The 13,504-nt window shown below is 42.5% G+C and overlaps 1 protein-coding gene across 3 annotated transcripts in view; it reads left to right on the forward strand.

Annotated features, from left to right (window-relative positions):
* KIAA1211L (KIAA1211 like) overlaps positions 1 to 13,504 on the forward strand; it is a 45,676-nt gene that overhangs the window by 5,405 nt on the left and 26,767 nt on the right. For 2 of the 3 annotated variants that reach the window (XM_026858606.1, XM_026858613.1), the window contains exons 2-4: positions 816 to 906; positions 11,706 to 11,782; positions 12,742 to 12,907. In XM_026858606.1, coding sequence (XP_026714407.1) covers positions 842 to 906; positions 11,706 to 11,782; positions 12,742 to 12,907 — 308 coding nt within the window. In that variant the 5' untranslated portion in view covers positions 816 to 841. The remainder of the gene's footprint in view (positions 1 to 815; positions 907 to 11,705; positions 11,783 to 12,741; positions 12,908 to 13,504) is intronic. The other variant, XM_026858618.1, reaches the window with a different exon arrangement.

Genomic DNA, 13,504 nt, shown 5'->3' on the forward strand with positions numbered 1-13,504 from the left:
AACCTAAGGAGTAGCAGCATTGTATGGTGATGTTTATCACCTGTCCTCCTGTGCCAGTTTAAGATGAAAGCACTGTCAGGGCTGGAACCATCTGTTTTGCAGGTGAGAGAGGATGCACAATTGGTATAATGCTGTGACTGTTAGCATATTCTTCTGCTGCTTGGGCTAGACAAGGAGCATGAACCCTCCCAGTGACTATGTCCCTTACCGTTATAAACACTGTCAGGGAAGGTTTGAGCTCTTCAGTACTGTCCTCTCTTGTACTTTCTCCAGTCCTCTATTCTCACTTTGTTCTGCATGTTCTGCTCACTGTTACTTGTCCTGGACAAATTGGCACATGCAAATCCTTTCTGCTTCCCAATCCAAGGGAATGAGTGGGCTTGTGCTGGTGGTGTAGGGTATGCTAGAGACTTGGCTCGGGACTTCTGACGGAAGCAGTAAAAACTATTACGCTGCATTCATGGTATTGACTTCCAAAAGCCTTCAAGTCTGAAGTGGCAGCTGGAGGTGAAACATGCAGAGTGACTTGCCAGAGGGTGTTTTCACCGTGGTTATTGCTGCAGGGAAGACGGGAAGGAGGAAAAAAGAACCTGAGCAAATGGCATTTATTTCCATTTGCTCATATCCTTGTTTTGGAGCACAGAGCTGCAGGGAGAAAAGAGCTACAGGATAATATCTCCTCTTTCCAACACAAAATAACAAGTATCTCCTGAATGGATAGTAAGGATGAAAAGTTTGCAAGTACATGTCTTGAGGGATGTACAAAAAATTAGAGCTCTTACATTTGTGAAATCCTGATTGTGTTTTTCTTATAGATTGTGGAGGAAGGTCCCAAGCAAAGATGAAAGGACTCAGCAATCTTGTTTATTGTGGCGTGATCAGAAAGCAACCTTCCAGCCTGTTCACGTAAGAAATTATCTGAGTTAGGAAGACTGTCCAACTTAACTGAACTCCTACCTGAAACCCCTGTCGTAGTCATGTATTTCTGTGACCTTGCATTAAAATTCTTGTGCTCTTTCTTCTGGAAGTGATCTGAGCGTTTACATGAGTGTAAGAAAGATAAATGAGCCCGTGGCTCATCTCTCTCCCATCTGGGCTCAAGAAAATGATTGTCAATTGAAAGCTGAGAGGGACTAAATTAGAAGGGGTCAAAAGAGACTAAATAAGATCCTTCCCAATTAAAAGCCTGCCACATGTACTGCTGCAGAGCGATCCTTGTACTGCAGTTAGACAAGAGGCTGTTCAGCTTTGCATTTGGCCTGTGGGGTTTAATGCAACAGGAATGTGGAATGTGTTTACAAGGTAGCAGTTATTGCTGAAATATGTGAGTGCTATTGCCTGGGGAAATTTCAGAGGATTGAGATTGCGCTGACAGTGGCTGTACCTCTTAGACAGTCTGTGTGGATGTTGGGGAAGAAACTGGCCTCTGAGTCTGCAGTCAGAGCCCTGCAGAGGGAATGCAGGGGAAGATGCTCCCCTTCTCCACCACCTCCCGCTGCCCTCCTGCAGCTCCAGTTGGATCTCACTCTGTCCTCACTGCTCCTTCATGCTAGGATGACCCAGGAGGGCGAACCGGTCCTTGGGCTGGAGACATGGCTTCTTGTTATCCCTGCATCCGAGGTGACTCCAGGTTAGCGCATGACTGCAGCTAGTTCGGCAGAGCGATGTGGGCTGAAACGAGGCAAAGCTGAGTGAGTGCTGAGGACTGAGGGCCCCTGATGGCACCTTTCATGAGCAGCTCCTGGAAATCAACCTGCTTATGTTCTGGCTAATCTCAGCTGGTAGGCTGGTGTCTCTCTGCCTGGAAGAGCTCAGGCTTCTCTTAGATTGTTTAATTCATTCTCTTTGCATTCCCTGCTTTCTTTTCTCTGTACTTTAAATCTCCAATATTAAAACAATTCTGCACAAGGGTCAGAAATGACCCCAGTGATTATTTCATCCTTCCAGCATAGGAATTCCCAAGGAACCTGGTAAAGCCCAGCCTAGTCTCCTTATTTCATACACTTTCCTTGTTACTTGTGTCTGGCCAAACCAGACTGTATTTTTCATCACACTAATGGCAAAATGTTTGTAAGTAGGCCTGAGATACAGTTATATTCTGTGTTCAGATGAACCTGACAGTTGGAAAGATTTGTCATTAACTTTTAAAGAAACTTACTAATACTGTTGAAATTACACTGTTGACTACACAACACATTATGGAGCTGAGAGTAAATACTCCATGTGATATAGATAGGCTCAGAAGGGATGAAAATCGGGCCACATTCAGCTCTGATGTTAGCAGTTACCTTCATTGTCTCGTTACCTTGACGCACTGAGTTTTCTTCAGAATAGCAGATAAAGCTGAATAAGGATCTCATTCTGTGTAGTGCTAAACACTTTCTGTATCTTAAACTCCCATTAACCTCTGCACTGTACAGGGACATGCTTACATTAGGCTAATTGATGGGGCAGCAAGTCTAAGTGTGCTGTTCCTTAGGGCTTGCTGTGGTTCCAGGTGAGTCTTATTCTTTCTTTGCCACAAAGTAAGTGTGTGTGTGTGTACATGGGTATATAGACAATTTATTGTATTCGTGGTTCTAATAAGCAAGGAAGGATCAATGAAAGCCCTGTTATGTTTCCTTGAATTTAAAGGCACTGAGACCTTATAACAGTGTTGATATTTCTACTCATTCTGAATACCAAAAGACCTATATAATTATTTTTGTGAAATAGCTTCAGGAATGTTCCCAGTGCTGAATTCAAGAATAATTGCAATTGTGATACGTAGAATCAAATGTAATTTTGTTCTAAGTAAAGCAAGACACTTTCTTTTCTATTGCTTTTCAAGGAGGGGCACCGTGAGTTTTTAATACTTTCCTGACCCTTGACTCTGAGTGATGTTAACCTGCTATTGTACAAAAAAGATGAACTTCTTAAGAACATGATTAGCCAAAGTACTCTACACGAACACTTGATATTATTTAAGTTCAAAATACAAATTGTGCTTCTTTCACTAAAGGTGGCTGATACAAGCCTAAAACTCTGGTAGAATGTCAAGCTGTTTGTGCTCCTAAATATAGCAGAGGATCTCTGGTAGGGAGCTGGCCAGGGGAGGTCTTGTGTCTTTGTGTTAAACAGCTGTGTCTTTATTAGCTCTGTATGCTAAGAAAGAAGAAAGAGAGCCAATGTGACTTTATTACTCTAACAGGACTTTTAATAATAATGTTTTCCATGTTGGTAGAATAGATCTCCTGGCCCCTCTGAACTGAAAGCAGGAAGGAAAGGGTTATTCCATAGGAATAAGGTATTTCACATGAGTTTGCTTCATTCTTTTGCCAATGTAACACCCCCACACCCCTCTTTAAATTCTTTTATATGGTTGTTTCATTTGCTTTGTTGTTGGGGTTTTTTTGTTTAAAGAAAGCATGAAATCTAAGGCTTTTCCCATGAACAGGATATGACCTTTGACAAGGTGTATACCTATGAGTTACAGAGCTCTATCAGGGAAGCAGGGTTCCTTTCACCCTTCTGGGGTCAGCCTGTTCCCTGTGCTATCCAGGATATAAGGCTGGCAATGCCAGTGGTGTCTTCTGACCTCTTATATTTGTGTGTTCTGTTGCACCGCACTTTTTTAAAAACAAGAAGCTTCAAAAGCTGCTTGGGAGAAAAGTTTATTTTATGGAGTGTTTCTCATTTCTCTCAGAAGTGATAGGAAAAGGAAGGTCTATCAGTTCTTGAAATAAACAGGTAGAGAGAGCAGGGCTTTCCCCCCCCGTCCACTGGAAATGTGTTGTGCTTGTAATAGAGAAAGGAATGTGCTGTTGGCAGGGGCATGGTGGCAAAAGGTCTGGTGAGGATCCGACATGAGAATCCACACAGCCTTTGGAATAACAGGGCAGATCAACCAGAGAGGAGTTTGGGCTGATTAGGCGATGGAAAACACACACTGCCCAACAGCAATGAAAGAAGCCAGTGAAAACAACTGAACATGCAGAAAAACCACTGAAAGGCTTGGGAAGATGCACCTGCTGCTGCTTCTGTTTCTCCTGTCGTAGCCTGTGAAGTCTGACATGCTGGTCTCACCCTGTTTGCCCAAAGGCTTGGAAGGGGAGCCCATGCAGTGAGCTATACCCTCTCTCCCCTCTCCCACCTTCCTTTTAGCAGGTATTATATTACTTGGCATCCCTTGATGTCTCTTCTGTCAGTGATCACAGGGACATTGGGCACAACCTTATGTTTACACAGCATGCAACAGGGCATTTGAGTGGTAGGTGTGAGTACTGCAAAGGAAAGGGCTGGTGCAGAGAGATAGTAGCGTGTCAGTGGTTTTATGTAGCTGGTCCCTGTGCCACAGCTTGCTATTCCTCCACCTCACTGATGCTGAAGGTGGAGAAATAGCAAACTCTGGCACACAGAGCAGCATTGGAAGAGATTATGTTTTGGTGCAACTAACTTTTGTTAGTCGTTTCTGAGAGAAAGGGCATATCACTGACAGCTATATTAATTTTGACAGTGACTAGGGAGAGGATGGGAGGATCCTTAAAAGACAGAGTTTTAAAGAGGGGGCACTGACTTTGGGTTCAGGGTGAGTGTTCTTACCTGGGTGCTGAGCTAGGACCCACACAGCCAGGGAGGGTGTGCTGGTAGCAAAGCTACTCACAGCCAGCCTTGCCCTGAGCATGAGTGGCACACAGGCTCTCACCACACCCTCCTGGTTGTGCAGTATACAGGTTTTCTAAGAACATGAGAGCATGCTGCAAGAGTAGCAGTAGCTGGAGAAAATGTCAGCCACAAGCAAAGAAACAAATCCTTTTATTAATCAATAATGCAGACAAGGAAAGATGGTGAAGGTGTACCAGGTTCACTGTGAGGCTGATGAAGATGGATAACGAACTATCATGTTTTAGACAGCAAACCATTTGTGAAAATAGCACATTTTGAAGATGATGTCCCTGTGGACATCAGTCAGCATAAACAAGTATGTGCTAACAGCATCTGCACTAAATTATTAAAACAAGGAGAGAACACATGAAGTCAGAGACTTTGCAAAGTAATACTTTTAGTTTACTGATTCAAGCCATTTGAGCAAAATGGAAGGAGATGAGCATCTGCCCGCTTTGAAAACAAAAGACAAAGTTGTATATAAAAAGTGACAGCATTTTTCTTCTTGGTTTGACATGAAGTTTATCTTTGATATTTTATATAGATCTGGTAGAGAAAAACAGTACAGTTTTCTCAGAAAATATGTGGGTAAACTGTTTTTAATAATTCAAAAAGGGTGGGGTGGAGACACAGCTAGAATATATACAGATCCTGCAGAGGTGCTGACATATGGTAGAGAGGTAGGGTTGGCCCTTCAGTCTCAGTGCTTGGGCTCTGGATAAAGCTCCTTGGATGGCTGTGTGTATGTAAGTATGCACTCAGGTGAATTTGTTCATTTGATTTAAAAATTGGAGGTTGAATAAAAAGTGAAATCTATACCATTTGACATAAAGAGAGGTCTGGAGCAGGAAGATGTATGGCTTTGGAAATGGTCTGGCAGTTGTTACCAAATTCTCCTGTCCCTTTATGTGAGTTTTTTGGATGTGTTTATACAAACTAATTGGATTCCTAGAGACCTGGATCTTACTTATGCGGATGGTCCTAATACCTGAGCTCGTGTGTGCCATGCTAGCTCAGGGGGAGCACTTCACAATGCTTCCTAGATCTTCTGTTGCAGAAGGGGAAGTAGAGAAGAGAGGTTTATCTTAGTAACATAAGTTCAAGATGGTGGATGACTTCTGGAAAGGATTTTGTAATTGGGCGTGCTGTGAGAGATTTAGTTTTGGCTAGGCTCAAGCGTTATCACTTGGGAGCACTGAAAGTGGTTTGAGAGCTTGATAGGAAGTTGATGTTAGGATCTGTGTCAGCAGAAGAAGTCTGAGCAGAGAAGCAAGTTGAACAGGAGGGTTTCTTGCACTGTGTGAATACCCCCTATTACGAGCTCATTACCCCGCTCTCCTACACTTCCTTCTGCCACACCCCATTGCACAATGTCTTAAGCACATGGTCTCCCGTAGTTGCAGGGATAAACCTTTGCTTGGAAGGCAGGTGATCACGACACACTTTTGAACCTACGCTGTGCCCACATCATGCTCTCACTAACACATGTGCTGGAGAGCTGGAGCATCTCCAGAGGTGTGAAAGCTCTGCTGATGCACTGGGTGCTGGCAGGGGATTGCAGCGGGTACCCTGGGCTTGCTCTCTCTGGAAACTTCGAGCTGTCCCTTTTCTGCAGTCCATGTGACAGGAGAAGGGGCTGTATGGCCTGTGGATGGTGCCTTCATTTCAGACCTGAGCCCTCGGAGAGGGTGAGGAAAAGCTGCCTCAGACTTTGCTCCTGGTATTTAGGGTATTTTCAGTTTGGTTACTACCTCAGATAGAGGAGTCTTTCAAAGTACTTGGTTCTCTTTATATCCTCAGAATCCCTGCCTTTCTTTCCCAAATCCACAAGGCTGTGTAATATCAGTAGGAATTTTAGCGCATATCATGATACTGAAGAGAGAAAAGGGCAGGCCTTCCTCTCATGAGAAATAATTTCCATAAATTCAGATTTAAAAAAAACCCAACTTAATTCTTGATGATTCTTTGCCTACTGGAAATAGAATATTCTTGCACAACACAGGAATAAAAGGTGTAAATTGCTGTCGTTCAGCTGTAATTTTTGGGATATATACTTTTGAATGTACTGACATTTGGGAGGGATAGGAAGAGGAATAAACACACCTTGTGTTGCCATATTCCCTCTCTATTCTCTGCACTCATGTAGTCTCAGCTGCATTTCTTGTATCCTAGCTCATCTAGAAAGGGCATGGGAAAGAAGAAGGAGAGTGGAAAAAGTCTCTGCTGGGAAAAGTCCAATATAGAAAAAAATACTGTTATAAACTCAGCTAATATTTAGCAATTTATCATCAGACATTTTGGGCTTATAAAATCTCATAATAAACTGATAAAGCAGGTATCTCTAGTATTCCACTGTGAAAAGAACCACACATAAAATGCGAAGGAAAAAAGAAGAGGAGGAAAAAGAGTATGACTGCCAGCAGTGTGGTAAATCTTGCCCTTGCTAGAGAAGTGTTGCGGGCTGCTGCTCTAGGATGTGAATCCTGCTGAGTCTTCAGATCACACGGTGATTTAATATAGTGATGGACTTCAGTAAATCCTTGGGGAAACTAGAAATGAGAAAGCTCAGCAGCCCCGCTTCGCAGCAGAGCCTCCAGATCCAAGCATAAGTGCACGCTGAATACTACCCGTGCTGGTGGGTGCTGATTCAAAGCTGCTGGATTTTTTCAGCATTTCATTGCACAGCTATTAAACTTGTAGGCCGTCATAGATTTTAAGCAAAGCTTTGAGGAAGATAAAATTTAGATTCAGAACAAACAATCAAATCTCTGTTTACGTCAGGGAAGTGACAAGCAGTTAGAGTCATACCAAGGGTAAACTTTGGCCTCTGTTTTTTTTGTTTTTCCTCTTAAGTATCATGTTTTAATTGAATCTTTCCTAGGATGATTGTATTAATACTGGGGGGTTTGTTACAGAGACACTGAAGAAAAAGCTTGAAAGATTGAAAACCTGCCTAAAGATACTGTTAAAATATGTTATACTGAGGGAAAAAAGGGGAGATACAGATAGAACAGTTCTCCAAGTTTATATATTTGGGAAAGAAAATAGGGTTATCTCATGCTAGGTGGTGAGCAGTTGAAAACTAAATTTTCTCTAACAGCAAAGGAAGCATTTAAAAGGAAAACCAACTTTTCCCCAATTCAATAAAAATATCATCATAAATTTTAAGATAGACATGAATGTGATTGCCTATGGCTAGGTTTGGTGAGACACTAAGCTGGGCAGCGCCCCTGCTTGCAGAGCAGCTCAGAGGGGTCTCTGGCAGCTGTTAGATGCTCAGTGGGGGGCTGGTATCTCTTTGCACTGTGTTGGGATATTGCTACAGTGGAAGCCGTCACTTTGCAAAACACTCAGGTGAGTGGCTAAGTCTCAGCTTCAGTATTTGCTTAAAATCAAGGTCTGCTAGGTTTGGAAGGTTTGACTTTCGAGTGTATTTCTGAAAACCTGGCCACCAGCTCACTGCCCACCAGGTGTTTCACAACTCCTTCTACTCCTCTCTGCCGCTTGCTGACCCCCACACACTGTCCTCAGGTTAAGGAAGCAGGTGCCCATTCACTCCTTGATGCAAACAAATCTCCCCTTGGTAACAGCAGCCATAAAACTCCTCCCGCCCCCTTGGTGCTGGGTGGGTGGCCGCACCTCGCAGTCCTCGTCACAGCACGTGTCTGCACAACATAATGACTGCGGCGAGGGCTGCCACCACCACCTCCTCCTCCTCCTGCGTGCCAGCCAGCCCAGGACTGGGAGAGTCACATCAAACCCTGGGTTTAGGCTGGAAACTTGCCTTTTGAAATGAAAACCTGAGAGACGCCCACTTGCAAGCTCTGGGCAGTGAAAGGTCCACACAGTTCCACGCTGAGTTGAGATGCGGTTTTTATAAAAGCCTCACAGTCCCCCCGCTGCAAAACCAGTACTGCCCATCTGACCCAAACTTCTAGGATTTATTTACCGTAATTTAAAATAACCATGTCCCTGCTGGGGGCATCAGAGTCTCTGGGCTCCTGTGCAGGAGGCAGAGGCTACTGGTGCTTACACCCACTGTCACCTCCACCCCCGGTACATCTGACCCGCACCTCAGGTTGCTTTCTGCTTCCCTCCAAAGTCGTCTCACGCAGATGACCTTCCTCCCCACACACTGCCTGAATCTCTTTGGCAGCTCTCCCACAGCAAAGCATCTAGCTCTTCCCCAGGCGACACTGGGAAGCTGTCCAGGGACGACTCCGGCAGCTGTGGCAGGATCTGGTATTACAGAAACTACTCCTGCCAGCCACCATAACAGGATTCAACGCTATGTTTCTGCTGAATTGATAAGCCAAAAGATAGATTCCTCTATAAAAGTACTTTTTATTAATAGTGCTGCAGCTTGGGCTGGTGCCTCCAAAGAGGGACCCTGAACAAAGAAATTTGGGCAATTATACCCTTACAATTTAAATTCCCCACCCTTATGCGCAGTTTGGACCCATAGTAATATTGGGTTCTGGGGTCTTCCTGTTCTTCACTGGGTCCTTTCATTGTCTCTAGGCAGGCCATTCCTTTTCTCATCTCTAAGGTTGCAGCTTCTGTTAATGAATTCAGCTTCCTTACCTTCTGGCTTTAACCAGCGCCGGGGCGTTCTTTTACTTGACTAGGTAAAAGTTCAACATACATAGGTGAAAGTTCACAGCTTGCAGCCTAAGGCTTCAGCAAATTTAGCTACTAATGCTAAGCAAGTTATGCTAAACAAGTTCTATATAAGTAGTATGACAAATCACACAACTCTGACCAAGGACCTGGCTCCTTCTCACAAGCTGGCACTCCAGCCCTGCACCCCATGCTGCGCAAGAAACACCCCCAAAGGCACAGCAGTGGTGTGCTGCCTTCCCCAGGTCTTGGGCACTTACTGGAAAGACATACAAATTCTTAAAATAACCTTAGAAAACAGCAAAAATGTGGCAGACCTGAAAAATGGCTGCATGAAGTCAGAAGGGGAGGGAGGACCTTGCTTCAAGATGCAGGGCTGGCAAGGAGAGACCTTATCAGCGTTCAGTGTCTTTCTGTCTCCCTTAAGTGATGTATGCTGCACCCCTGGTCACTTCTTACTGTTTCCAGATGTTTGGCGCACCCAGTGGAAACACTCTTCATGACCTCAGATGTCACAGATCAGTCACACAAATCTCTGACATGGTGGAGCTACCTTTTTTAGTCATTTTTCGCTAGAAAATTGGCTGCTAAGGTTTGGGATGGGACTACTCCACGTTTCTGGTTTGTCAGAATACATTATCTGCTTGAATTTTGCCAGAGGGAATGTGTTTATACTTGCCGGCATGTTTCAAACTAACATTGCCGTTGTGTGGGTATTTATACACCAGTGGCTTTATGCTGTGCTCAACTAGTGAAGTATGGCATACAAACATTAGGATTAAAAAAATCCACCCTCACCTGAGTGCAGCTGGATGCAGCGGAGCCATGCCAGTGGGCCACAGCTGGGGATCTGACTTATGGCATCCATAATTTATATAGAGACTGTAGGATCCCACCTCTGAATGTGTGTAGCTTATAGATGCTATAGGGCATACATATAACAGTTGAGCCTTTAAAGGTATTGATTTTCACTCCTGCCATTGCTGTTGCAACATGACAGCATGAATCTGAGACACCCTGAACCTGTTTAATAATTGACTAGATATGTCACAGCCCACAATAAATATTTATTTGTCACTTCCCAGCGGGCATTTAGTTTAAAAAATACATGTATCATCCATGTCTGTTCTTTTCTAGGGCCAGTTCCTTACTAATGCTCCCTACATAAGAAGGCAGATGCCCTTGACTAAAAGATGCTCACACTCGTGTTTGTGTGTAACTGATTTGGTTTCCTGATGGATGGTGGTAGGGGGTGTTTTACAACCAGTATGCAAGTCTGGGTGGTGGGGGAGCCCCAGAGCCACTGGGCAGCAGAGCTGTGTTTGCTGTGGCTGTCCTGCAGCCAGTTGTCACGGGCCAGCTCAAGCACTTGCTGATGGTTCAGGTGATGCATAACGTTTTAGACTTGAGTAACAAATGTTTCATTTCCATTTTTGCTAACTCTTTGAATTTATGAGCCTCATGACTTAAGTCTGCTGGTACGTCAGGGAATCAAAATAGTCACGGTGTACTCACCCTCCCATCCAGGTTGTGGCATGAGCATCTGTCCTTTACAGCCCAAAGAGTTACTCTGCAGCATTTAACTCACCATCCAGTCAATGGCATCTATGACTTTATTCTGCCTTGACTATGAAATTATGGCTTTACAGATGAAAAAAAGAGACACAAACAGGCTACTGCTCTGAAAATACATTTTAAATGACAGATGTTCTGTCCTCAGGCTTGGGACATACACAGTTTGGAAATATTTTTTAATTTTGGAACCTTAATAAGCATATTTATATTTTGCTTCCAAAAAGCAAAAGGAAGAAAAGAAGAAAATCATTTGTTTTATTTTTGCTTGTATTTTTCTGTTGTCTATGTGAACAAAAGAATAAAAAGAGCTGTTACCTTTTCACAAGTTGCTGAAAAAAGAAGAAAAACTAGAATCTGTAGAAGACTTCAGATTGAATATAAATAAAGGAAAAATACATGTGGTGCTTTACTGATGTTACTTGTACATGTTACCCAGATTCTGTAATTATCACAAAGACAGTTTGTCTGTGGTCCTAAATAGGCAGAGAGAGAGAGTCAAAGCCCACCTCCTCTGGTGCATGCTTTTAGAAGCTTTTAGAAGCATCTGAGAATCCCATCAATCCACAGAGGCTAGCTGGTTAACTAACCCATAATGTACTATTGTCTTATAAAAGTAGAAATATTCTATGGAATTATTATACCCAGACTAATAAGCTTCATCCTATGGTATATTTTTCTATTTTATGTACATTTATGTATAGACATGTATTGTCTACATATTTATATGTAAAAGCATACAGATCATGTATTATTTTATATTTTTGTATTTTAGTAACTTGCCTGTATGTATGTATACGCTTCAATATATAGATATTGAAGTACCATTATTTTGTTAATATGACTGAAACTTTTTTTACCTCCTTTAGTGACTGTCACATGAGTTCCTCAAGGATAATGGACCCTAAGATGCGAGAGACCGAAGGCGATGGAGAGGACAGTTCAGGTAGAATTGCTCCCTTCCCCAGTGAATGAAAAGCACTGTGACTTCTTCAGCTTCAGTGCCTTAGCTCTATCACAGAAGTGAATCTGTCTGTTGAGAGAATGCTTTCTCCCTTTCTCTCCTCCTGTCTCCAAGAGCTGTTATATTTTTTACATTTTCAGAGGCTTGAAATAAGATTTGTGTAAAATACCATTTTGTGACCAAGTTTTTTACCCAACGAAGTCCAATGATAAGTGAAATGCTGACAGGGATGCCTTGCAGTGCTGTCATGCCAACACCTATGGGACAGGCATAAGTATTTGGGATGTCTTGTGCAAAACGCTGATTTCGATTTTAGTTTCCTTCACAGAGCTTGCAAGTGATCCTAATTCAGGTCTGCCCTCACTGAGCAGACTAGCATTGCTTTTCAAGATTATTGCTTGATTTCTAGTTTAATACTTTGTGATCCACTGAGTCTCATAATTAGCATTCAAAATATTCTGGGATATATTATAAAACTGACATTTTAAAAGCATTAGCCTCCCGACACTGTACATTCCACCTATGTAAGCCTTTTCTGCATTTAAATTGGTTTTGGTAACATTGTCCTTATCATCACTATTTAGCTTGCTGAACAAAGGCAGTAGGTTTCCAAGTTGTAATTTCTTCTCTGTATCCTAGGCTGTTAATACCAAAGTTTTTCTTCACAGTCTAATTATCTCAAGAGGCAAGTAGAAACTCTATTAGGAAAGATTCTACACCGTAGGTTATTTCTTATGTTCCATAAACATTGCAATCCATTCTCCAAGGTAATAGTAATTTCATGCTATCAGTATAGTCTTGAAAGACATTAATGCAAGAGCAGACTGTGTTGTGTTTTCAAGGAAAGAAATCCACTTACACAGAAATTATAAAGGAATTATTATTGTTCCAAAAACTTGCACATGCTGCTGGTTGCATCTTCTGTATGTTTCTTCACTTAGGAAAGAAAAAATCAAAGTTCAAATCTTTCAAAAAGTTTTTTGGCAAAAAGAAAAGGAAGGAGACATCATCTTCTGGGAGCAGCAATCTGAAGTTGTTCCAGTCAACAAGTGATGTCACAGCCTCTCATGACATGCACGTTAATTATGATTCTGAAGATGAACTTGAGTAAGTCTTTGGAGTCTGGCTGGTAAACAAATACAGAACTCCTGCAGTACAAGGAGTTCTCTGCTTTGTAGATTAAAGACACCCCAAAAGTGCCTCCTCCTTTTGTTCAGAATTGTATTCTCAAACAGTTGCCTTTTTCAGGAAAGTACAGATTAAAATGGCTGATGAAAGACAAATCACAAGGGAATTGAACGGGGTGCAGCAAGAAGTAGTAACTAAAAGAGCTTTCATTTAATCATAAATAAGCCTTGGCTTTTCATTTCAAAAAAAAAGTAATTCCCATTTTCAAAAATGGATTAGGTACTCATATCTTACCAGGATTGTCTTATGCCCCTAAGATGTAACTCTTAAGGATTGTTAAGGAAATTTAGATGCCTAACCGTTTACACCAGGTTTTGAAAGTAAGGACAGGATAAAGGGATGACTGCAATGGCAATCAGCAGAAACCAGAGGCTATGAAGCCTTTATACATGGAATTCATCTGACCAAAGGACAAATGTCTGCATCTGAGTTAGTCACCAGCTGCCTTTTATGATCAGCAGAGAGAAGTCGACATTACTAAGAAAGCTTGTATCGGTCTTGGGTACATCTGAAGTT

The sequence above is a fragment of the Athene cunicularia genome, assembly GCF_003259725.1.
Source record: "Athene cunicularia isolate RWA chromosome 1 unlocalized genomic scaffold, athCun1 chr1_part1, whole genome shotgun sequence".
NCBI lineage: Eukaryota > Metazoa > Chordata > Aves > Strigiformes > Strigidae > Athene > Athene cunicularia.